This window comes from Megalops cyprinoides, chromosome 1 (genome assembly GCF_013368585.1).
Source record: "Megalops cyprinoides isolate fMegCyp1 chromosome 1, fMegCyp1.pri, whole genome shotgun sequence".
NCBI classification, from domain to species: Eukaryota; Metazoa; Chordata; class Actinopteri; order Elopiformes; family Megalopidae; genus Megalops; species Megalops cyprinoides.
Window position 1 is genome coordinate 36,902,079 of NC_050583.1, and position 26,525 is coordinate 36,928,603.

Genomic DNA, 26,525 nt, shown 5'->3' on the forward strand with positions numbered 1-26,525 from the left:
GTCTGCGCCATCTGTTGGACAGTGGAAGAATTACATGCCAGCACATCCCCACATGCCATTGGGTCTAAACTATCACACTGATAAGTGGCATGAACTAAATGTGGATTAAATATATTTATCAAATGCAGTCCAAAAAGACTATACTGTCCATCTCTCATATCAGTGAAATGGTCTGTATGGATGAGCATGGTACTGAATTTCAGGCATGTGGGCACTGATTAGAGTGCAGATCCTGGGGTTTGAAGGAATGACTGGAAAGAGGAAGAAAAAACATGCAAAAAATAAGGAGAACACTGACAAAAAGGTGCAAGAAAACGAGGATAGAGGGTGTACGAAGCAAGAGGAAAAAATGGCAATGTCTCCTTCAATCAATCTAAACCTCTGTGACTGGTGATTGTTCTTCATGGTGACACAAGTTTAACATCGGGTCTTAAGTAGGTTATTTTTCCTGTTCCTCACCCTCTTCTCCCCTTCAACTTTCAGTCTTGGGTATTAGGAAGGGACAGCGGGAAAGCCAGTTGTTGACCTTCTGATGAAGAAAGATTAATATAGCAAAGAATACACTCTGTATCACCGTACTGAGAAAGAAAATTATCACTGGACATCAGTGTATTCCTTACCATTCTTTACCAACCAAGTCACTTAATATGAATGACTTAATTGAATGACAAGCTAATGCAATACATTCACAATCTTAAAAATGAGACTATGGCAGTTTATACTCATATGCTGCACAATGTATCATGGGAATTAAAGACAGAAATCATGTGGTCATTTGTCTCTGCTTCTGTCTTCAGAGTTAAATATTATTCACCGCTGCATAACTTAAAATATTCAAGACAGGGCATGGTTAAAATTGTCTTGCTCTGTCAGTTTGAAGTGTGCCATTTGTCAGTCATAACTGATGACCAAGACATGGACCAAATACACACTGGATATTATCCATTACTGTACGTTCAAAGATCATATTTTTAAACTGCCTTTTATGGGAAAATTCAGATTTTAACAGGTTTAAATTTCACAAATAAATGGGAATGACAGATCTGCACACCTTGAGAAACTAATGATTGAGTGTTTATGTTGAACTGTTCCTGCTGTCCAAACTGGAAACTAATGGTCCTCCACATTAGAGAAAGGCCAGCTTTGAAGGCAAATTCCACACTTCCATGACAACACCCTCTCCAGACAAACACACACTCACTGCAGTGATATACTGGAGCACATGCTGCACTGAATCCCCTTCACTGAATTCTGCCACATCCTGTCCCCTGCCTGTCTCAGCTGATGACAGTTTGTGAGGACTGACCCACAAGTATTCTTTAAGAAGGTGAAACATTTCCATCCCTTACAGGAGCTTGGAAATTCCACTGGAATTTTAGGTTTTTCAAAGTACCATAAATGATAAATGAAAATAAATGCTAATATAACACATTGTTATTTAACTCACTAGCCATGTAAACTCAGTGCAGATGCAACAGTTTAAATGCTACCATCTGCTAGGTTCCTAAAAAGGCATTCATTTTTTCCCCACTTTTCATTACATTCATTACATTTCTATTCATCACCTATAACCTGCTTAAATTACTTCATTCATAATAGGCTGGCTTGCGGGTGGTTCCCAAGAAAAAAAAAAAAACTGGTTGTAGAGCCTTTTTACATAGAGCTGCTCTATTATGGAATAGTCTACCCATCTCCTGGAAGAGCCCCCAGTTGTGATCAGGAATCGCAGGGCACAATCTCAATATTTAAGTACAGACTGAAAACTCAAACTTTACAATAGGTTCTATTGTCACACTGGACACTGAGGAGTGCAGTGGCCCACAGCTATAGAAAATTTCTGGTGCCATGAACTGTCTTTGCTGTTACCTCATTTCCTGTCCCTTGCTTTTAGCTGGTTCCTTCACGGCCATGAGTTTTTATGTTTCTGCTCAACCCTTTCTCTGCATGCTGCCATAGTTGATCTCCGCTGAGGCTACCTAATGTTGCAGTGCCCCATAACCATTTCCAGGAGTCTCTTGGCTGCGTTTTCCTGGGGTCAGGGAATAATGGCCCTGGGTTTTCTATTTAAGCCCCTCTGGGAACTCCCATATGCTACACATACAGCATTTTTTTTTAACAATTCCAACAGTAAAAATGTATGTATGAAGGTTACAATAAATGCCTTATGATTTCAGTAACCTACAGGAAAAACGACAGTACTCACTCCATGCTGTTCTCCAGCTGGTGGACGGTGCGCTTGTCCAGGTAGCGGCAGAAGAGAGAGAGCAGATTTGAGGGCAAAAGCAAAGGCTCCACCAAGGAGCACTGAGAGAGCTGCCGTGCCACCTGGAACACAGTCTCTGTCCTGAGACAGAAGAGGGAGGGAAGGAGATTCAGCACAGATGAGACTAACATAACTGATAAAACCTCAGAGCAGAAATAGAATAGCTGTCCTTTTAAGCTGGAAGGTGGAATATTATAATAATTTCAAAATGACAAGTATACCACCAAGGGTTGCAGAAGGTTTGGACGTGTGACGCAAAAGCACAGAAGATGTGAATCATGAAGGATGCATCTCACCATTTCTCAAAGTCCCCGATGCTGGGCTCCATGGGGATGTCGGAGGACAGCAGCCTTTCCCCTTGAGAAAGGAGGGCGTAAAGCAGGGAAATCCCAAACTGAGAGACGCAGACAAAAGCAATGGAAAAAATCTTGTTGGTTGAGGCTGAGACACCATGAGGCCGATGCACCACATTGTGTGAGGGGCAAAGGTTTCAAATATACCACATTCTAAACGACCTACTACACTGACTGACCAAACGTTGCTGTAGTTATATGAAATTGCACACCTCTGCTGCTACTGTAGAAACAATATTGTTCAAAATGATGCATTGAGTTGAATCAGAAGTTGTTACTTTTTTCCCTACTGCAAAGCCCATCTCCATTCCCAATGGCAATAGATAGCAAGCAAAAAAGCTACCATGGTTACCATGGTTTGGGCTAGCTTTCCACCACTATGTTTTTTCAGACAAAAAACACGTTTTTGAAATGGTTATTAACATCTACATTTTTCACCTTCCTCCTCATTCTGTAAGATTCTTTGTAGTTACTGCAGCAGACATTGTGAATTTTTAAACCAGGCTTAAATGAGTAAATAGGACATAAAAGCCATTGATACTTTGAAGTAATACAAAGGCATTCGACACAGCTGCATGTTCACTTGTTTTTTGCTGTCATTGCCAACAAACATATATTAAAGGTAAATCATCTTACACAAGCAGCAGCAAGTAGTTCAGCAAACAGCTCCGTAGCTCAGTTCTAGTCTCTGTGCACACCCTGATATTATACTTCTCTCTCCAAAATAAACGATATGGTTGGTTGTTTGCTAGCCAATGGTGACCAGTTATGCATCCAGTTCCCATGGTAAACTTATCACACAAAGGTATTAACATATCAGCAAGTCTGACAACCACAGTCACTCATGACTAACTGCGAGTATCACTTCTGCTTGTAACTGAATTTATTTGATACTCACAATTGTAGCAGATACTGAGAGAACAAGCCATAAAAAAACTGGCAAAACACACTGACCTTGTTTTGACAGGCCATTGAGAGCAGTGTCTCTTTAGAATCAGGAAGCATAGATGTAAAGCTCCTGAGGACCCCAACAAGCTGACTGAAGGACAGCTTTCCGATTATAGTGGAAAAAGGAGGATACAGCACTGGAAGAGCCTGACAGAAAAAAATTGATACAATTGATAAACATTTGCCCTGGGACTCCAACAATGCATGTAATAACTATACAAGTTAATCTTATTGACCACCAGAAATACCACTTCAAGGGAATGTGTTCAATAAGGTTTGGGAAAGCTCTGGAAACTAGCAATACATGTGCATAAGGCTAACCAACTCATCAATTTAAATTTTGTAGAAGGTAGGGATGTTGTTTAAAATTGTACTTAGAGATGCACACATCCACACTGACCTCATCTGTGTCTCTGCTCATCAGGACCGATAGGTGTGATGTCACCACACTCAGAACATGTAAAGCAGCATCATGCGACAGGAAGGGGATGAGCCGAGCTAGCAGTCTCTTTCCTTTGGATACCAGCAGACATGGCAAGAACTCCTCACCTGCCTCCCTGAATGGAGTAGGAAAAAGCACCAATCGGACAAGAGGGAGGCAGTGAATGGGGATCAAAAAACTGATGTTCACACAGCGGCCTGCTATCCTGTGCCCTGTTGAATGTACAATGTGGTGCTTCGATATCCCCCCCATGTAAAAAATTTCAGACAGCACTGCTCTGGTTGTGTCCCTGAGGCTTGACTGCAAATTGAAAATCTGAGTCTTTTTAAATTTTTCTTTTCCTAATGCCATGACTGTCCCAACTTTAATGAAGACTGGTCTCTACGCAAACAGAACTGTAGAGTAATGAGTAGGATGGGACTCACAGAGTGGCAGGGTGCTGCAACTGTCTGTAGATCAGCTCTACTCGTCTTTGCATCTTCTCCCTTATCCTGCTCCTCTCCACATCGTTGAATGCTGTGGCCCTCCTCTTCTCCCCCTCCTCCACTTCCAGCAGGACTATGAACAACTGAGAGAAAGGGCTACACAGTGTACTCACAGAAAAAGGAAAATTCTAAATGGGAAACTTCCCAAGTAACATCCTCAAGTACCTTCTCAATATTGTGAAGAACTGCCAGCCTCTGTTGTCTAGTGTCTTTTTGCTCCTGTTGAGAGATGCACACCACCAGTGTTGTAGAAGGGACACTCAAAATTCTATTTTACATTGCAAAACATGGAGCATGTCCCAAAGAAACATTGACTTTTACCTCTTCGGGACAGTGCGCATGGACAGCATCAATTGCACGCCGAGGGGAAAAGCACGTAGACACAGCCACCTGCCCCAAGGATCCCTCAATGTGCACAACTGAAGCACAAGAACACATGATCATTACAAAGATATGCACGCAGCATTAAACCAAATGTAAAGATAAGACTGAGTGAATGGGGAAACAATGTATAGGACAGGGCAGTCACCTGAACCAAAAATAAACATTAAAAATGAAATTACATATTTAGCACGTCAACAAGTATGGTTACGTTACCACGTGTCCACAAACTGTCCAAAAGAAGACTATCGAGACAACCATTCAACCAAATTTCCCTCATGTAACACTGACAATGTAAACAGTTGCATGCCAGGCTTCAGCACAGGCAGGGGAACTGCAATGAGCTGCAATTGTAAAATGCAGAGATAGGTTGGCCTGTGTTTTGCAAAGAGGTATAGAAGACTAGAAGCCAATTTGTCTATCTAGCTCACTACTCGCTAGCTAGCTTGGTTAGCCAAAACAGTACTCAAATGTCATTAGCCATCCAAAATATTTAGAACACAAAGAATATGGAACTAAGGACAACCCTTAATCTAGTGTTACAACAATGATAAAGGTTTCTAATCTTCTGCAACAGCAAATCATTGTGACTAGGACAGTAAACTATCCTAATTTACCATGGATATTTCAACAATCATGGTCGAGCATGGAAACATTATGGTCACATGGCCAACCTGGGGTATAAGACTCTGTCTTGGTGACATAAGGGGTGGTGAGTTTGGGGGGCTCCCTCTTTGCCCTGTCTCCCAGCATTTCTTCCTCCACCATCTTAACTTCCATTCGTTGGTAATACTCCTGAAAGAAAAGAAAAGAGAATAGGCTGAACAGTGCAAAAAAAAAGATGGGCTTTGGACCATTTTTTGTGCTTCATGAATTGAATATGAACCTCAAATTAGGAATTTAAATGACATTTCTGCACAACTATTAGTTGATGGCTGAGGAAGGAGAGTATTTACTAATCATTAATGGAGGAAGAATTAGGCTGTGTTCACAGTAACGTGTCTTAATCTTTTTTTACCCAATCAGCAACTTTCGCAGATAAAATTTGCACTGACCACTTTGAGTATGAGAAACAAATTTAGCCTGCTTTACATATTTACAAAACTACTACAAAACTTCTTTGCTTACTTTGAAGGTTAACAGTTTTTCCCTGTCAGAAAAAGCCTATCCAACTGATCTCAAAAGACTACACTATTCATACTTGTAGCCAACTTGTTGAATGTACTTTGGATACTGGAAAATCAGATGTTCTGTGAAAAGGATAATCACATTTATTCATAGCAAGTTAAACTATCTAGCCAGCCAATATTAACTTGGTTGCTTATTCCAAGGGACAGTCACCTAACTGCATAGCTCTGCATTATTACACTACTACTGCACTGTTGTATTGGTAATGTAATGTAAAGTAATGTAAAGTGGATGTTGTAGCAATCACAGTAATCATGGGTTTCCCAAATGAAATTTTTGAAGGTAAATTTGAGATTCTAATTTAAATTATTTTGGCCAAATACTATGCGTGTTAAAAAAAGTGCTGTATTGCAATGGTGAATACACATATTTGAACACTAATGTGGTATTGTTGATTTCTAATAGAAAAAGTGACAATACCTGGTAATAGTAGTCATCAAGGTGAGGGTTCTCACTCTGAAGCTGAATCATCTGCAGTCGGATTATCCACTCTTTCTCCTTAAAAGACATGAGCTGACCATGTGGGTCCCAAGGCTCTGCCTTTCTGGAGGAGAGAAATGAGTGTGAAGAGAAAAAGTCAAGTACATACACAGTCACTAAATAGATGCTACATTACAACAGTGATAAGTGCAGGAATGCAGAATGCACAAACTACATTTTCTCCAGTGTACACCACACCTTTATTTTGGTGCCATCACCAGTAAGCAAGACTGAGCACACACCAGTATGTAGACAGAATATTACAGAGCAATAATACAGCACTGAACAAAATCCAGCTGGACCAGATTCAACTTAGACCTCTGCCAGTAAACGGAGAGGGACAGCCAGAAACAGCTGTCAGTCACCTGTGAGCTCTCTGCTGTCGTTGGCTTAGGAGCCTGCGGTGCTGGGGGTGGAGCTGGGTCACATGACCTGGGATCCTTTGGTGGGAAGAGGTTTTTTAGCACATTTTCAGACCAGCTTGACAGAACATGAAAAATAAGGCAGTATGCCCGTTTTGAGGGTTGGGGGATAAGGGTTAATATTAGACTACATCAAGACACAGAATGGACACAACGCATCACTATTATATAAATGCATCAGATGAAACTCGTCCGAATGAGGCTGATATACCAAACAGCATTAAATATGCACATTACAGTGCTGAGATTACACACAGTAGTGCAGTTTGGCTCTTACATTTGAGGAACTATAATAAATGGATGGAGAAAAGAGGGAATGCCCTACACAGAGGGGTAAAAATACCTGAATCTCTGCACAGGATTGGCAGAGGGACTATAAACAGGAGCAGGGCTGGGAGAGTGGGCCCCAAACCTCAGCTGGATCATTTTGGGGGTAAAAGGCTGCGAGATGGGAGGGCGGGGGCGTGAAGAGGGGGAGTGCAATCCTCCAGACTGAGTATCATTGAAAAGAACCATACAACTAAGTCAGGTAATGACAAAGCATGCAAAAAACAGGAATTTATTGTTCACAGTATTCCATGACAGTACTTCAGCAATCAAGAGATTGACAGAAGTAAACAGTAGCATCAACATAACACTGCTGTTAGTCTTAAACAGAGCCATGGAGGATGACTGCATGAATGAAGCAAAAATGTCATGGGAACAAACAAAAACAGGCACTGTCAAACCAAAGAGATGGTTTCCAGCGAGTCATTCACCTGGACATACGGTTGCTGAGGCGCAAAAGGTCGTTGAGGGCGGACAGGGGAGTGAGGCATCATGGGCTTCATTGGCATCTGTGGTGATTAACATTGTAAAATGCTGATTGGACAAAAGGAAATGGGACAGTGGACAAGATGATTAAAACATTCAATACATACATGGGGAAGATATCTTTGCCCAAAAGGCCTCGTTGAGTGCGGCCCTTGCTGACCCCCTCTCCTGCTGTCCCCAGCCCCGCAAAACGCAGGGAAAGGACGTTGGAGTGTTGACATAAAATCCAGATTGGAAGGCAGGATTCGGCCTGGAACTGGTCGGTCAATCACTCTGACAATAGCTTGGTCCTGAGAAGATTACTGCAGTGAATATACTAGCTATATGCTGCAACTGGTCAAGATACTTTTGTTTGAAGGCTGTTTCTATAAATGTGTGACGAATGGTCAACATGAAAAGTCAATGTGAAATGCTGGAACTGCAGTATCTGCATTGTACCTGTAGTATGGATCCTGCAGGGTGTTTCAGACCACCATAGGAAGACCGCATCCACTGAGGGAGCAGGGCAGAATGGGCAATTCAATAGCAGGCTTGTGCTGCACCACAGTGGGAAAACTGCAGCAATTTTATAAAGCCAAATGTAATGTTTACCTCCCTCTGTGCATGACTGAACATTTATAGGAGGGTGAATGCAAACTGACTAAACAGGTAAGACAGATATAAAATATGGTCTTTCTGGATACAAGTAAACCATACACTTTTTCTGAAATGTCAGTAAGTACTGTCAAGACTGATGGACGAAAGGGACAGTAAAGTCAGAGGAAGACTAAGGGAAGAAAATACAAACGGAGAGGTCCCTTTTTAAAATGTGCTCTGTCTACCATTCCACATCATCTAAAACATTCTCAATTTCAAATCGATGTGAACACTTTAGATGGTTATTTCCAATATTTTTATGTCAAATTTTATATTTGCTAAACCAGTATAATTAACCAACTACTGCCTAAGTAGAACCATTTCAATGTTCTACTCTCTGTAATCCATTCATGGAGGTAAATTTAAACTGAACCAAGAGAACACATCAATTTCCAATCTGGGAAAGAAATCAATGGCCTTAAAACTATAATGTCTAATGCATTAACCAGTATATCAGAAAGATACCCCCTAATATTACCTATGATTAGCTAGCCACTTGATGTAAAGCAAGCAAGTGCTTGCAAGCTAAAAGAACCATTTTTGAGCCGAACAAGACTGTCCACCAGTGTAACAGCTGAGAAAGTACATGAGTATTAGTATTATTTATTAGTAGTATACTGTTTTGATACACCTTTCTCAGTTTACATTTTAAGATTTTTAAAGTTACTATTGCAATGCTTCAAAAAGTGTTTTTTGTTTAACCTAGACAAATGCGCATTATGGAAAAAACACTGCTACTAACACAGCTATAAAAACACCGTGACTCACAGCATCTGAGTCCATATCCTGCCAAGAAGAGCTGGTGCCGCTGTCCACTATGGCACTGTCCAGACTCTGAGAAACATCACAAGAATAAAGTCCACAACCATCTTAATAGCTTTCAACAAATTAAAGTACCATGTCAAATGGTCAAATGTTTAAGATGGTGGCTCTCTGGCATTTTCCCCTCACTCACCTTCAGGCTGGGTCTTCCTTCCACAGTCCTCATCACAGCCGGATCTTCAAACACCTTTCCCCTCCCTCCTGCTTTCTCTTTGTCTCTCTCTCTCCCCCGCACGCCTGTCAAGGGCTGTGCTCGAGAATCAGGCCTGGGCCTCGAAAGAGAAGGGGAGCTGGGTGCAGGAGGTCCTGGCGCAGCCGGGGCTGGCGACTGTTTTCCACAGAAGAGCAAAAGGTCAGTTGGATCCTCTTCTGTCTCCTCCACACCCATGTCAAGATCTGGAAAGCAGAACATTCATTTTCCTCTTGCTGGTACCCACCAGTTGAATTTTAATTTCTGCCATATTTTCAAGCAATTACAAGTGAACACAGAGCAATGTGTAGTTGATTCAGCACTGAAAAACTTTTCATATCTGCCATTTTTCTTTGCCTTTTAACCTTTACACCACTTGCATACCCAATCCAAAGGTCTCCTCATTGTAGAGATCTATTTCTTCATCTTCTTCTACCATCTCCTGCAGGAGGCCACATCCTTCCCCTTTACCTCCATCCTCTTCCTCACTCCACTTGTCCCCATCCTCTGGCCACTGGGAGTGCGACACAGGGCATTCTGCCTCCTTGGAAAGAAGCAGAGGTTAAAAGACTTGAGTTCGTTCGTTTTGTACCAATTTATTCCCCATTCGAAAATCAAATGACAAAAAAATGCATTAAAAACATTGAAGCTCCGTAGGTCTGCTCATTGTAGACACGTGCTAGTGCTCTAATTCAAAAGTGAGATCGCTCATTAGTGGGAAAACCCATGCAAATCAAACAAATTCTGCATTGAGAAAGGATATGGCGTCCTCTTAAAATACTGAGGAAAGACTGACCACGAGAAAGCAAAATGCGTCAACGCTTAAGTTTCACCTATCGATAAACGCTGGGGTATTATTCAGTCACGTTGGGTCCCATCACAAACTTAGGCAACACGTTAACTGTTTTCAACAATGGCAAGGGAGACATGACGGATATTAGATAGTACACATTCTCCATGGTCTTTTATGGTAACTGGATTCTCATCGACAAAGAAATTCAACGCAAAAATAAAAGCAGAAGAAACGCGTTGTTTACATGTGCATGTGTTCTACAAATCTAAAAAATGTTTAAAGTAAGTATAGAACTTACTTCTTGTCCCGATTCACTCATTTTTTGGCGAAAACCACCTGAAACCACTCGCAGTACGTCGTTCATTAGATAGTTCTCCTTGGACAACTGCCGCGCGTCCCGCCACGCTTTTTAAATTTGCAACACCTGTGCCACCATGAGGACTTTGGGAAAATGGCATGCGCATTGAGGAAGTTTCAAAAAAACGTTACTTCCCATGAGTGAGTTGGTTGTTCGCACGGCATGAAACATTCGTCAAACCATTATTATGGTTGATAATGGCTTGTAAACAAAAGTTAAACAATGTGATTTATATGAATGATTCAGTTATTTCTTATACTTCTAAGAACTCAACCAGCACTTGGAGCTAGTTGTGAAATAAATGTCAGTCATTCAGTTTCTTTTTCAAGTCTTAATAATTGACTAGAGAAATGTTATTATCTATAATTATAATTATGTCTGTAAATAAATTGCTGTTATACCAGTATATCCGGAAATCACGATAAATTAAATTACCCAGAATTTAACTTAGAATCTTTCAAAATGAATATTCATATCAAATCAGCTTGCCATTTTCAATATACAATAAACCCCTCATTAATGATCAATCTACAGACGTAAGGCCTTTGCATTGGTTATGAGTTTCATTGATTAGCCAAAGCAGATCTCATATTCAGTGTCTCTCCCAATGCAGTGCATATCTATTTTTCAATGTGGCTCCTGACTGCTTTTTCCATTTTAGATCTTGTCCTCAACAATTACTAGGTGCAAATGGTCAGGGGCTGTCATCTAGAATGCCAGGACCCAGAACAGGATTTGACGTGTGGGCCTGTATGGGCTAACCTAGGCATACTAACCTATAGCGTAGTAACACACAGGATATAGTGACCTTGCTCAGTTCAGTGTGAACCCAGCCTTAGATCTAAAGCTATGTATCAAACCAATGAACACCACCAACATGACGCAGGATAGACCTAGTCAAAATTAGGCAATTTTTATTATCTCATAACCACCATATTTCAAAGCATACAGTGCATTACCGACCACATCACATACAGAAATTCACATTTATTTAAGGTGTTCTGCAAATTGGTTTCACCTTGAAAACACAAGCGAGCTGTTGCTGTTGTTACTAACTACGGGAGTCTCGCGACCTATGCTGGAAGACTGAGGCTTCCTAAACTGAGTCTCAGGTAACGGAAGATTCTAGCCAACGGACACTGAGTGTGAGTGACTGAATTGTATTGGTCTTACAAATACAATTTCAAAGAAAAAAAACCTGTGATTGTTTTTGTAATTGTACTATATCTATGTTATTTAAAAGCACAACATGTGCCTTGTTGAGCTCTCATATTACAATAAATATATTGGGCTACAGTACGGTGACCGTGACGGTCCCAAACGCCCGGTTTTTCACAGGAATTAAATAAATCCATGAACTGTTTTATATGTTCCAAACTCAAAAAAAAAAAAAAAAAAAAAAAACATGTCAGAAATATAATTAAATCAATAAGGCTTTGTTATGATATTCAGGTAATTCTGTATATTTGTACTGTATCACAGTCTTCAAATTGCTGCATATTTCGATTAGGCAATATGCTGATGGCGGTTTTTAAGATGTGGGACGTTGAAAATGCTCGGCTTCTTTTCTCTCCCGGTTTTGGATTTCAAAAATCTGGTTACCCAAGGTTATTGAAACAGTGCCATAAATCCTTAAGTTCTATCCCTGTCCATCGACAGTAGTTAACTAGTAGACATTATATGAAATATTGCATCGTGGTTGAGCTATCTAGCTAGTTGATCTAGCTTTTCTCCTGTATTTATTGGCCACCTTAACACTGACATCCTAAGTTCGGTGTTATGACTATGCCGATGGCTCTAGCAGTACCGTCAGTGGAAATAGGTGAGTGGGTGCGTCGTCGCTGCGGACATCTGATTGGCCTTGAATTGAATCCAACCATTTTCACAAAAATGTAGTAAGATAATAAGGCACAATTAATGATTATAAGAAATTTAAATATTGTCATGGACATACATTTAGAATCTATCTAAATCTGGTATCTATCTAAAAATCATAAATCACTGGAAAAACTTACATATTTGAGTCTGTCATAGGGCCTCCCGTGTGTCGTCGTTGTCGTCCCCCCCCCCCCCCCCCCCCCCCCAATGACGGATTTGCAAATAGTCACAATCCTTAGGATCTCCTTCGGAGTTTTCATTTTTAGTAAGATTCTGGTTTATTACAACCAAAGTCACAACAGCCTTGGTCCTGAAAAACATTTAAAAACTTTGCTGATGCAACTGTTGCATAAGAAAATAAAACAGTATTTAGAGGGAGAAGATTTTTTCAGTGATCACACATACACACAAACGGTAACATCTCTATCAAGGGGTTGGCGATTTTGTGCAATACTGCTTTCCAGTAGGTGATGGCATCTGTTGTATGCATTGCCATGGTGTTGTGTGGCATACTATTCTCCCAATATTCCAGAAACAATAGGATTTTGCAATTATTCTTGCAGAAATTAATGTTTTGTTCATTGTCTACAAAAACTTTCAACATTATAAATAATGCATTGCTTAGAAAACTTAAATTAACAGCACTGTGCAATTTGCTTCCCTGCTAGATTAAGCCAAGGAGTGAAAGAAATAGGGAAGGGATCTTTTTGCGGGTACAGAATTGGTGATATTCTTCGAATTCAGTAGGAACTTCATGCATGTGTGCACACACACAGGGTGACTAGTTCAGACTAGAATCTTTCCCCTACTGTGTCCCTCCTATCTCTCTTTCACAGTTGTGCCTCTCCATGCACTGAAACCAAATATAAACTGCAAGTTTCTTGGCAGACAGACAGACTGCAATGGGGAGGAGCGTTAGAGTTCAGTCCAGAACAGTCTGAAGGACAAACTGACATAGAGGTGGGGAAAGAGAAAGAAAGACTGAGACATACGGACCAACTTGAAAGGACGTACAAAGAGTCAAAAAAAGCATATCACGGATTTGGATAAAGGTCTGTAAGTTGCTGCCAACTTTGCGTTTAATATGTTTTTACTAACATTGTTGTATTTTAATTTCTCAGTTCAGGTAAAACCAGAGAAATACATATGTGTGTGTTTTTCCTTAGGGCCTGAAACAAGTGTGTGGCTTATGTTTTTTGTTTTTGTATTCATGGTCAAAAATGTCATAGAGGTGTCATAGAGGATTTCTTTGCTGTAAACTTTTTTTTTTTTTCATGAGAGCCATTTACTTTGTATGTTGTTAGTCAAACTAATCACTGTCATTTTCAGGTATGTATTGATTTTTTACAGAAAATGAAAATAAATTTTAAATGTCCGTCATGTAATGTGTTGTGGTACCGCATTGTATTCTACTGAGTCACTGTTATAGCAACAATATACGGTGACATAAATATGGTGACAAACTTATGATTTTGTCCATGTTTCCTACATTGAAGAAGAATGTCCCTGGCTACCAGAGCAACCCTGGCCCGCAGGGCCTTTGCCTCGGCAGCCGCAGGGGGGCATGGAAGCCATGAGGGTGGAGGTCTGTGTGTGCCTTTCTGATGTGTTCCTTTCTGCTATTGCTTTTTCTGTCTTTCTCACTTTGCTTGTCTGCATATTTCAGTGTTTTGCTTTTGGATCTCTCAGTTTATCATTAACTCAAGTGTTGGCACTGCCTCTCTCCCCTGCTGTTAAATTCATGCACTGTTAATCCCAGTTTAATCAGTCAAACTGCATCTAAAATGTGTAACCCTTTCTGTATGAAGGTCTGTATCACTGTGCTTTAATAGGCGTGTCAGATGTATTGAGCCTGATGTCTCTCAATAGCTAAGACTTGGAAGATCCTTTCTTATGTGGTTGCTCTGCCTGGAGTGGCAGTCTGCATGGCGAATGCCTGGATGAAGATGCAGCATAGTCACGGAGCACCTGAGTTCACCCCATACCCACATCTCCGCATCCGCACCAAGGTGATCTATGTGCAGGACACAGGCAGGCGTATCAGCAGGCTGACAGATAGCATCACTTCAGTATATTTGCCTCAAAGATTCAATATTTTATGGAATTACATTTTCCCACAGGATATATAACTTTGTATTTCTTATATCTTTTCTTTAGATAGCATACTAAATCTGAGTCTGCCATTAAGAATCATGTATTGTTCAGAGTGTGAAAGAGATGTATGGATGTCAACTGGGATTAACCCATCTTTTTTATCATTATTTATGCAGCCCTTCCCCTGGGGAGATGGCAATCACACGCTCTTCCATAACCCCCACACGAATGCCCTCCCCACCGGCTATGAGGGACCCCACCACTGAGTTCAGCACCACCTTCTGTTAGTGTTGTGCACACACTGTATACAGTAGCTGTTCCAAAGTGAGTGCTCTGAAACTTACTGGCTGACTGAGGTACACAAATACACGATTGGGGTGGCTTGCTGAACCTTTGTGAAATAAAGGTTTTTATTGGAATATGCTGTGTGTTTTTATTTTAATTTTCCATGAGCTAATTTTGTTGAAACCATGTTGTTTTACTATTGTGTGTTTTGCAATGTCCCATTGGTGTTTCAGTATCTTAGTGTAATGTTACTTTCTCAAATTTGTAGAAATATTCCAATTTCTGCACACAGTTTTGTGTATAATATTGACAGTTATTGTTTGATTTTATGAGATAGTCATAACTTTCCAATAAATATTTATGTGAACATTTACAGTAAGTCATTATTTTATATCTGCTTAGTATGTCCAACCAAACACATTCCGTGGCTCTCACCATCTAATACTTACCAATGTTTTCAGGAAAATCAAATAATCTAATCAGATAATCTAAATCAAATGCTCGGAATAATTCCGCTACACATATCTCATGCATTTCTAGCTAAATATTCAAAACTCCCCTATTGCTCCCTTACCTTCCACTGGATGTGACCAATGATAAATGACTGAACCTTCTATTCCTTCTATTCCACATACACTAAAAGTATTTGGCCACACCTGTTTTTCAGGGTTTGGGCTGGGCCCCTTATCTCCAGTGAAGGGCATCTTAATGCTTCAGCATACCAAGACATTTTGGACAATGCTATGCTTCCAACTTTGTGGCAACAGTTTGGGGAAGGCCCTTTTCTATTCCAACATGACTGTGCCCCAGTGCACAAAGCAAGGACTATAAAGACATGGTTTGATGAGTTCGGTGTGGAAGAACTTGACTGGCCCACACAGAGCCCTGACATCGAGCATCTTTGGGATGAACTGGAACGGAGATTGCGAGCCAGGCCTTCTCGTCCAACATCAGTGCCTGACCTCACAAATCCTCTACAGAATGAATGGGCACAAATTCCCACAAAAACACTCCAAAATCTTGTGGAAAGCCTTCTAAGAAGAGTGGAAGCTAAGCTGTTATAGCTGCAAAAGGGGGACCAACTCCATATTAAAGTATATGTATTTGAATACAATGTCACTACAATGTAATGGTCAGGCGTCCGAATACTTTTGTCCATATAGTGTATTTAATTTCCCATCCTTACATGAAATCTCTGCAGCACTCAAAGTCAGCAGGTGTTGCTCATCAACTACATCAAATAATAACTGGTCGTGAGTCATGGGTCTTGTGGCTGCCACAAAGAGGATCAGTCAGGACCTGTTTATCTGTAACATATTTCCTATATCAGCACTTTAATCTTTGTCTTTGACTGACCCTGGGCTCAAGTGATAAATATATATATAAATAAGCGTTTCCGTTTGTTCACAGGTCAGTTCTTCACAGAAAAATTCATTCTGCAGAGCAAAAAGGTGAAAGGCAATGTAGTTTATTGATCTTTGGTCACAGAGGGTAGACAATCACATCCATAATTATGATAACATTTTGTCTTGTAAAATTACTGCATAGTTTAAGCATAAAATAGACTATATATCTTCACTGTCATGTCTTTGGCAATGTAAAAAGTACAATATGGCTTTAAAGATGTTTTATCAAATTTTCATTAAGGATTTTTTTAAACAATATCCAATGGCATTTTAAAATGACACATTTCTTAAATAAATCTGGAAATCTTACAGGGCTTAATCCACTTAAAAAAACAAGAACAAAATATATATCTAAAATGAATGCAGCAATATTGGTGACATCAACAGCTTTAACTGCAATGCAAAGCACATATATATATATATATACTCCCAAAAGGAACAGGAAATATAAAAGAAACATAAAGGGTCCTTCATCCAAATAATCAGAATCAAATCTAATGACTTCAATATAAACTTCAGAAATACCAATTTGAATCATTCCATACATTCTGCCCTCTCTCTCCATTCTCTGTTCTACAAAATATTTCATACATTTCTGTCCTGAGGGAGAGCAAGAGAGACATATGGGGGACATATGTCAGTGCATTAACATTACACTCAACGGCACAGAATGAAGGAGAGTAGATATACTGTATGGTTGTTGACACAGAGAACTGTCATTCAGGTAAGTAATGCTCCACTCCACCACCACCACCTCAGTCATTCACTGTAGCATTCTGATGTACTGTACTGCCCTATCAGCCCATTAATGTCATTTTCATTCATTTCCCTCTCTGATTTTCTGTATTCCAAATCTCTCTCATTTGGCACTCTTGTAGTTTTCATATAGTATTAGCCAAGGATTACATTATATCCCTTTTTGATGTTGTGTACCTGGCCCCACCCACCTGTTCTGCCTTAGCACTGATTATTGTCTAAACTTATCCGACTGTGACTTGCCTGTCTGTCTACAATCTGCAGCTTGAAATTTTGACAAAGAAAGGATATAATTATCTCTCATCCTCCTGTCCCTCTCGTTGAAGTTTGTGGAAGCCGGTCAGACACTCGCTACCTTGCTCACCCCTTCCTTAGCCAAAGAGTTTGAGGAAGCAGGTGTGGCAGTAGGGCTTGTTCTCCTGCTCCTTGAAGCAGCCCTTGCTGAGGGGCTTGAGGCAGAAGTGGCAGACCAGGTGATGGGGGTGGAACTTGGCGCCCATGGCGGTAACGCAGCGGCCCAGGATGGGCTGCTGGCAAGCCTGGCACACGCTGCCCCTGGACTGATGGTAGTGCGCCTCGCACAGCGGCTGGCCTTCATGCTCAAAAAAACTGCCGTTCACAAAAGGTGTGTAGCACTCCTGCAATGGAAGGGGCTGGTTCAGAAACAGGTTGTGATAACTGGGAGTAGGATTAGTTGGTGGTGTCTGAGAAAAACAGATACGCAGACGCAGAGAAAGTTAACTTTAGTGAATGAACAATGCATCAACACTGGCTGTGTGAAGGAGGGACAAGGATGTGCACCTAATAAAAAAAATACCATCACACACCTATATATTGATGCACACAGACACACAGACTCACTCTGCAGACGAAGCACTGTGGGTGCCAGAGGGAGTTGAGGGCAGAGATGTAGTTCTCCAGGATTGGCTGAGAGCACCCTTGGCAGCGGGAGGCAAACAGGGAAAGGAAGCACTGCTGACAGTACTGTTGTCCCTCACGGTCATGGAAACCTAGGGAAGGAAGCCCCCATTTAATAGCCTGGATCAGCTCTACACAGCACGAAACACAATACAACAAACGGAATCATCATTATCAGTAGTAGTCATTAATCATTAATAAGAAACAAGGGCTTCTTAATGTTCATGACAGTATTTACAGTTGGCAAAAGCTCTGCCAATATGAAAACATAAATAAACATGCACAGAGACACACATATACACAGGCGCTTAAATATTTATTCACTATATATGGGTATGGATAGTGTACTACAGTGCATAAAACAATGGAACTTGTGTCTGCTAGTCAGTAGTCAGCATTCCATGGCCCTAACAGGAAACATTCTCACCTTCCTCCCCAAAGGCCCGCCCACACTTGACGCAGCAGAAGCACTCTGGGTGCCAATTCTTGTCCAGGGCAGTGACCATTTTCTACAGAGGGAGAAAGAGACAGAAGGGATATGACGCTAGAAAAATATAAATGGGCATATATGAGTGGATAAAGGGAAAGGAAAGCATTGTGCAGAATCACTGGATTGAACGAAAGAGTCCAAAATGCTTTGAAAACACATATTCCATACTAAAGGACCATACAGAGAGACCATGTTCTAATAGACACAGATGAACACACACTGACTCACGTTGAGTATGGGCTTGTTGCAGTGTGCACAGTGTGGGGAGTAGAGGGAGAAATAGTCAGACTCGCAGTAGGGTCTGCCATCTTTCTCAAAGAAGTTCTGGTTTCCAAGCTCGCTCTCACACTCGGTGCACACAAAGTGCTCTGGGTGCCACACTCGACCCAGGGCAGTCACCACCTAGAGGAGAGTGGACAGAGATCCATCGTATACAGCTTGTCTGAGCATGCACGCACAAACACACACAGCAATACAGTTGCTGTGATGCATGATCTCACACCAGCCTCTGGAAATTACAGGGATATTTAAATATTAAACTGGTACATAATTTAATACTGTTTTTATAATGACATATGGTGGCATTGGTAAGAGCTACATCTTTTGGTAAATACATACCAGCACACACACTTTATTGGTTTGTTGCAGGAAACTATTTCACTAAAACCATGAGAGATGCTGGCTTGTGGTAGGTAGAGCCTTGAACAGCCCTCTGTTCTCCAGATGTCACTGGTGAATTGTTTCCAAAAGGGCAGTGTTTTGAATGGATGCAAGACTCCTTCAGTATGTTCTGTTTCTTCAGCAATTATTTGTTGAAATAATACACACAAAAAAACAAAAGCATACCATACAAACTGTCTGTATTCTGTATTTATGTGTCCTAACTTAGACACCATCTTCAGTTTCCTCTAGGGGGCATATTTGTTTATTGTAAGCAGAATTCATTTGAGCCGCTGTTTGAGAACTTGATCTCCTGCTTCTCTTCCTTTCGGTTTGGATCTGAGATAGATATTACTTAAAGAGTGCCTGTTGTGCCTAAGGTGTGGTTAATGAATTATGACTGGTTTTAGGTGAAATCGTGTCATTTCAGCATTTATGGTTAGAATATATTTCCAGCAAATATGTACTTAGCAAATACAAGAGCACGTCAGCTGGTAAAAACTACAACCGCATAAGCAGTGACTATCCACTGTTTCAGATGGAAATATACTGAGAGGGGAGCCCATCTTTAAGTTGATGTAGGCTGCTTAATTTGAATTGGCACTTCTCAATCAGTATGATAATAGTATAGTCAATAGATGCTTTCAGTCTTGAGTAATTCCTCACCATCTAAATAACCACTCATTGCAAATTCTTTATAATCTGATTTTTCTCTACAATGACATATTACCCCACGTATTACACGGCTGTATGCAATCAAGAGTGCAATCACCACATGAAGACATTCAATATATCTGACCTCAATTAATCTGTTATCTGCATTTTCATAAAGCTGAATGGTACACTTCTTTGATCCAGGACAGCGTACCACTGTTGTTGACACACAACCACAATTCACTACCTGTCCCACTACTGGTTTCTGACAAGCAGAGCAGTTCCCCTTGGAGGAGGTGGGGACTCCCTGCCTACTGAGGTCCGATTGAAGGAGTCCTAGCATGCTGTCCAAGGAGCCACCAGAAGAGGCCTGTGGTGGTGGGGCTTGCTGCCGTGGAGATGTGACCACCGGCTGGCTGACAGGAGGAGCTGGCTAATTAGACAAGCATCAAACGCTGGTTGAGATCAGAGTAACACGGGGGTTTCAACAGATTACAACAGTAACATACAGAAAATCTAAGAGATACATCACTATTACTCGTGTAATAATGTTTAAAAATTAGACATGTAAGTACATAATTCAGATTACCAAGAGTGTCAGAGGGAGAGCAGAGTGGGGAAAGACAAAGCCACACTGACAGAGATTACTGCACTGCAGATTTCGCATTTATATATTTGCACTCGCAACTAATCTGAACTAATCAAAAATAATCGAGCATATCAGTCAAGCATATTTTGAATTTGAATTTCAGTCTGAATGACATGGTGATGGAGATTGACAGTAGAACTCCACCACACAGAGATAGCCAACAAGTCAGGAAGGAATGAATGAGTGAGGCAGTGAAAGGCTTAGATAGCTCCTGAACCTGAAGTTAAACAGAGAAAAACAAAAGACAAATGGGGAGAAAAGAAAGACACATACAGCATACAGGGAAAGGCAGTGAAAAGCAGTCTTCCATATGCAGGATGCTGAAAACAACCATTTGTGGGAGAGACAGACAATCAGAGGGAGAGGAACTCACAGAGCTCTGGACTCTGAAGTCAGAGAGGGATGCCATGAGTTTGTCTAACTCCAGAGTAGCAGAGGTGGCTGAAGGCTTCACAGAGCTGTGAAAAAGAGAGAAGGTTACCTGAGGAGTACTCAGTGGGAGACCACAACATTCAAAGTATTAGCAATAAAACTGAGAGTTACATTAAACGCAGCATGTTCATTCGCAGTTACACAATAATACAAGAGAGTATTCAGACAAGGAGTAAATTGCAGGACAAATCTCTATATGAAGTGAACTAAGATTGTAGTACCCAGAAGGGGAGGTAGGAGATCCTGCCTTGTCTTTGCCTGTGTCCTCACGACCCCGAGAGCCCTGGAATTCCTTCAGCTTTTCCCCCTCATCCTTTTTACTTGTGGGGAATTGGGCAAGAATCTCATCTGAAAGACAGAGGGATAGAGGAATTCCTTTGTAATGGAGAAACATGCACTGGCACACACAATATTGCACTATACACAAAAGACATATCAGTGCATACACACAATAAATTATACAATATCAGAACAGATACAGAATACATATCAGTGTGATACAGTACAGACATGCAACATGCTGTATTAAGTAATAAAATGCAGAAACAAGCATGCAAGATGATCATAGACAGACAAAATGTAAAGAGAAGACAGAAGAGATGCTTGCACACACACACTAATACAGACCAACACAGCCCAGTCCTGACCTGTGATGTTAAACTGGGTGGCATTGAGCTCTTGTAGTAAGTGGTCCAGCTCACTAAGGCCACCCCCTAAAACAGAAGAGGAGGAGAAGGCTGGGGGAGGGTCAGGGGAGCGAGGAGAGCGGGGCTTGCACACCGTGCTGAGAGAAAGAAAGAGCAGAGGAGAGGATGTTACCACTGTATTCACCATTGGAGTAAAACAGGTTTAATACTGTGCTGTGCTAAACTGTGTCAACAGACTGGAAACTATAGTACGAACTACTGCACTGTACGGAGAAGGTTAATACAAGAATAACAGTGAGATACATAATCTAACAAAGAACCAAACATGTACTAATGGAGAGAGAGACAGAGGACAAAGACAAATGCAGCCAGAGCATCAGTGGAAAACTCCCATTTGTCTAGTTTCAGGAAATGATCCTGGAATCCTTTAAGGTTTGTGGAGAAAGAAGTGCTACCACCATAAAAACACAGAAAAACACTGAGATAAAGACACACTGCCACTAATGTTACCTGTACAGTTTGTCAGTGTCCGGATTCTGAGAAACACTGGACTTCATTGCAGCAGACACAGTCTAAACAGAGAGAGAAAGGGAAAAGAAAGAGGCACAGAGGAGCTGATACAAATATACTGACAAACCAGAGAGTACATCATATATCAACAACTCTGTGGATTGGTTAGCCTGTTAGGCACTTAAACTCTCCATGTAATAGCCAGCACTTTCAGGAAATATGCATTGCTCATCCACACACAACTGTGGAACTGCATAAAAAGCTTTGGAACAAGGTAAAGTAAAAAGAATGATCTAACATACAGGCTGCACGACATTTTTGACCTGACCTAATGAGGCAAAGAAAAATTAACTAAATACACTTGGCTGAGGAGACTGTCTCAGATTTGTTGAGATGGGGCAGATATTAACAAAAACATTGAATAAATATTTCCAAGAGCATATTTCATTCACAAAGAATTTATAGAACATTAAATGCAGTAATGTCAAATAAAGATCAATATTGAATGAACAAGTAACACAGCCTTAAAGAATTGAGCACTCAGCTAAAATGAAAACCAGCATGTATGATGTAATCCTAGGATCAGGCCTGGGAAAGAATGAATTAATATACAATGGCTCCTTATTGTCCTGTTTCCCACCATTTCCTCACTCACTTGCTGAGGGGTGTAGGCCGGAGGTGGGGGCCGTGGCTGGATGGGGTCTCGGGTGCCAGAGGAGCCTGAATCTGAGAGAGACCCAGGGGCAGCAGGTGGTTCAGAGGTGAGGAGGACAGGACGTCTGGCCAGGGGAGAGGTGGAGTTCTCCAAATCAGCCAGAAGTGCATCTATACAGAAAGACAGACAGACAGAAAGACAGGGGGGGGGGGGGGGGGGGGTGATAAGAGAGTGAAATTTGAGAAAACAGCTCCAGTACATATTTCATTACAATTACTCTCACAGAGAAACTAGGGAGCTCAAACACCTCGAATTCACAGGACACACAAGTACAGAAACTGCACATTTGCCAAAGTAAAGCAGAAGGACAGATGTACATAAGCACAGCAACAGACAAAGACATGAATGGATACACACAGTGATGCATGAAGGGACAGCTGGACATGCATAGACATATAACACTGTCACACAGGAAACGTCTATAACATGGTACGCATACCACAAACATACATAATGAGACACTGGACCACATATGTAGAGCTACACAGAAAAACAGACACACTGACAGTTACGTACCAAACACAACAATACGAGGACTGAGAGGGGAGTAAGGTGGGTCAGGCAATCCTATAAAGAGATAGATAGACACAGTGACCATTCTCAAGCAAGGCAAACAGCCAGCCAGCCAACTGCAGCAGAGGACATAGCAAGGAAGGTCAATTAATAAAAAAGCACAAACATTGACTGATTGCAGCTCCAAATGCAATGTCATCTTACTCTGTAATCACATCATAGGCAGATGTGTTTAACAATCACAAGTAACATGTCCAGCCAAATGTATAAATAGCAGGATAAGATTCAGGGAAAAATGCTGCATTGCAAACAGGGACACACAGGCACACAATGACAAGACATAAAAGCTACCTAATTATGGTATTACAGAATTAAACAATGCATTGATATCATCACATGGTTTTGCACGGTTGCAACTACATCAGTTCACTGCAGCCTGTCCATACCAATGCTACGACCATAAAGGAAGGACTTCTAGTTTGTCTGCCTACTGATAGGCTTCCTGTTTCATTCTCACTGTCGGTCACTGTCTCTCCACTGTGATCATAATTACAGGGAATGTTTAGAGGAAATATGTATGCATGTCTGTCTTAAAGTTCTGTGTGTGTGTGTGTGTGTGTGTGAGAGAGAGAGAGAAACGGGGGGGGGGAGAGAGAGAATGTATAGCATATTTTTGTGTGGATACAGGTCTATTAACATATTTGCACTGGTCTTTTCAATATTTCAATGAGACTTGGCTGTGTGCTTTCTGCATTGAGCAACAGCAAGTAGTTGTCTTTTCCTTAAAATTGGTATCCAGTACACTAGCTTCATTTCATACAAATTACTTTAATCAGGCCCTTTCTGGATAAAAATGGTGTTTGTAAAACTAATGTGGAGTTACATTCTTTGAGTAGGCATTTCTCCCCACAATGATTCATGTTTCCATAAACATTAACAGTCATTCACTCACATAAACACACACACACACACACACACACACACACACACACACACACACACACACATACACACACTGGACTGCTCATATAAGGAGATGAAATTCTCTCATTGAGAATTATGACCATATTTAGAGGTGGCTTAACAATTTTTCATTTGGTTCTTGGCTCTCCACACATTAAAATCCAGTGTCTGTAAAAATGCAAACAACAGCAATAAGACATAAATGCATCCATTCTGCCTGTTTCATCAGAAATCATACTTCTTATGATTATTTGCTAATGCTGGGAAACTACCTCCACTAACTCTAAACATACTCTCACAAAGAGATTTTGCCTTCAACACTAATGAAAGTCACATTTTCCCATTTCATGACTAACCGAACTCTCTTTCTCTCTTTCTCAGCAGAACAGAGGATCTATCTATAGCGTCAAGTTCACTTTCTGTTGTACTTGAAAGCATTCACATACTTCAGATGAGGCTGAACGGCATACTGGGATTAATCTATTTGAATAATTCCACACATAACATTTTACTTGTTGTGAATGATGTCGAGTGAACTGTGAATGCCAAATTCACAGACATGAGCGAATTAGTGGTTTATGAACACTGAATAGACGGTCCACTAGACAGGCCTACTAAAATCAAAAAGTCCTCATACTTCCAAGTACCCCATATGCTTTCCCATTCTGAGCACAGTGCTGGGGGAAATCCAAAGGAATATGAGTTACTAGATACTGTGAATGATATTCTTTGTCATTAAAAGTATATTTTGCAAGAAATTTGTAACAGTGTGATATAAGGGTAGTATTAACGTCATACGTGAGTAAGTGGGTCCCATGCAGGACCCCCATCCTTTTTTCTACACACACGTACAACGCATATAAATATAACTCATCTCACACCTGTCTACCTATCTATCTTGTTCATTATTTCGCCTATCAACTTCCCCCTGATTGGAATATTTTCAGACAAGAATTAACAGCCCTAAATTAATTTATTACACAACAGAATGGTCATTTATAACGTTAAATTTCAAGTTATACTGCAGCCTTCAATGTAAACCGGCAAACCCTTCAACAAATACTTGTAACCCTTCACTTAATACGAAATCAGCAACGGACCAAGCCCTGATAATTATTTCTTGTGAGCGCTCAAAGTACAACCGCTTCATGTTCTTCTCCGCATGAAGCAAAATGGTTACTTACTAATATAGTTTTGACATCCATGGGTTTAAAGTTAGTTTTAGTTTATTTAACATGGTGGCGTATTAGGTGTTCTTAAATTACTATAAGAAAGATTACTTTTCTTCGAAAGGCAAAATGCATCTTTTTTCATCCCACGACTACTCCACCCCTCCCTTTCCCACTCCCTGCCAAGAAAAGGGACCGTTAACTTGCGGGAGAATACATAGTTTCAAAGGATAGTACAACATGGCAGATAGTGTATTATACATACCTAAGTCTTCCATTGTTTTCTTCGAATTAAAGCTTATTCGTCTTGATGTGGTAAAAGACGTATAATAACATTAATCCCCAGATTTCTTTTTATTATGGTTAGGCTGATAATTCTCCTTTGATCATCTAAGAAAACAGCGTCTGACAGCGTTGTAACTGAGGAAGTTTCACATCGCTTGCGCTATCCGCCAAGTAGGGATATAAAAAGGGCGTATTCTTTCCTTTTCCTCTACGATCCCTTCTCCCTCTCTGTACAATGTCAATCAGTACCACAGACCGGAGAAGGCGTAGTAGAATAACTGCGGTTACTCCCCCTCCCTCTCCGTCCTTCTTCGCTTCCCAGGGAGATGACGTCACTACGTACATTCCTAGACCATATTTGGGATAGAAAATTGAGGATTTGCGGCGAACACCGAACTCGGACATGTGTGATGAACCTACAAAGTTGTGCACGATTTACAGTAAGTCCTTACCACGTGGCGCACTAGAATAAATAGGCCTACATTACTGAAGACCCTACATAATATTAATTCGAATATTATGAAGAGAAAATAGATGAAAGGAAATATACCGTGTTTATAAATGTAACTAATTGGTGTACAGCTTTTTAAACCCTAACAAAGTCTTAACTTCCTGATGTAGCCTCCTGAACATCAGGCCAGTACTATAGCCTACAGACTCAAATGTATCAAAACCAGTTACAGAGGTTTAGAGACATAAAATATTCTAGATGGCATTCTAAAAATAAAATAATAATAGTAAGAAACAGTGTGGGTGGTAACGTCACTCAAAGACAGTGTGTGCTATACTTATAAGAGGATCAACTGACAGGCAGATACTGGGAAGGAGTCCTTTTAAATGATGTGCGGATGTATGTAACAATTACACAAACATACAGTCATTAGATCACAAAGATACAGCTGTTTACTAGTTATAGATTAATGACAG

The 26,525-nt window shown here is 40.8% G+C and overlaps 3 protein-coding genes across 6 annotated transcripts; 1 reads left to right on the forward strand and 2 right to left on the reverse strand.

Annotated features, from left to right (window-relative positions):
- Window positions 1-492: 492 nt before the first annotated feature.
- On the reverse strand, window positions 493-10,535 carry patl2 (PAT1 homolog 2). Its single transcript, XM_036538000.1, has 18 exons — window positions 10,515-10,535; window positions 9,808-9,967; window positions 9,367-9,629; window positions 9,180-9,245; window positions 8,214-8,267; window positions 7,721-7,798; window positions 7,306-7,454; window positions 6,906-6,980; window positions 6,481-6,604; window positions 5,547-5,667; window positions 4,813-4,910; window positions 4,657-4,707; window positions 4,432-4,574; window positions 3,965-4,121; window positions 3,571-3,711; window positions 2,560-2,657; window positions 2,204-2,344; window positions 493-529 (listed from the first exon to the last, which is right to left on the reverse strand). The coding sequence occupies exons 1-18, from the start codon at window positions 10,533-10,535 to the stop codon at window positions 493-495; spliced, it is 1,977 nt and encodes a 658-aa protein (XP_036393893.1).
- A 2,873-nt stretch (window positions 10,536-13,408) lies between these two features.
- LOC118789997 (cytochrome c oxidase subunit 6A, mitochondrial-like) lies at window positions 13,409-14,897 on the forward strand. The gene is made up of 4 exons (XM_036546784.1): window positions 13,409-13,504; window positions 13,949-14,037; window positions 14,322-14,461; window positions 14,723-14,897. Exons 2-4 carry the CDS (start codon window positions 13,953-13,955, stop codon window positions 14,810-14,812), a joined length of 315 nt encoding a protein of 104 aa, XP_036402677.1. The 5' UTR covers window positions 13,409-13,504; window positions 13,949-13,952; the 3' UTR covers window positions 14,813-14,897.
- Window positions 14,898-16,556: 1,659 nt separating this feature from the next.
- On the reverse strand, window positions 16,557-25,816 carry LOC118789656 (transforming growth factor beta-1-induced transcript 1 protein-like). 4 transcript variants are annotated; one of them, XM_036546166.1, is made up of 12 exons: window positions 25,579-25,816; window positions 23,185-23,235; window positions 22,609-22,778; window positions 21,954-22,015; window positions 21,444-21,580; window positions 21,018-21,144; window positions 20,738-20,822; window positions 19,963-20,148; window positions 18,630-18,803; window positions 18,339-18,420; window positions 17,855-18,003; window positions 16,557-17,631 (listed from the first exon to the last, which is right to left on the reverse strand). In XM_036546166.1, exons 1-12 carry the CDS (start codon window positions 25,589-25,591, stop codon window positions 17,365-17,367), a joined length of 1,503 nt encoding a protein of 500 aa, XP_036402059.1. In that variant the 5' UTR covers window positions 25,592-25,816; the 3' UTR covers window positions 16,557-17,364. The 4 variants fall into 4 exon arrangements, with proteins under 4 accessions (XP_036402059.1, XP_036402051.1, XP_036402074.1 ...); XM_036546158.1 differs by having other exon boundaries at window positions 22,594-22,778; XM_036546181.1 differs by lacking the exon at window positions 23,185-23,235.
- Between the last annotated feature and the right edge of the window lie 709 nt (window positions 25,817-26,525).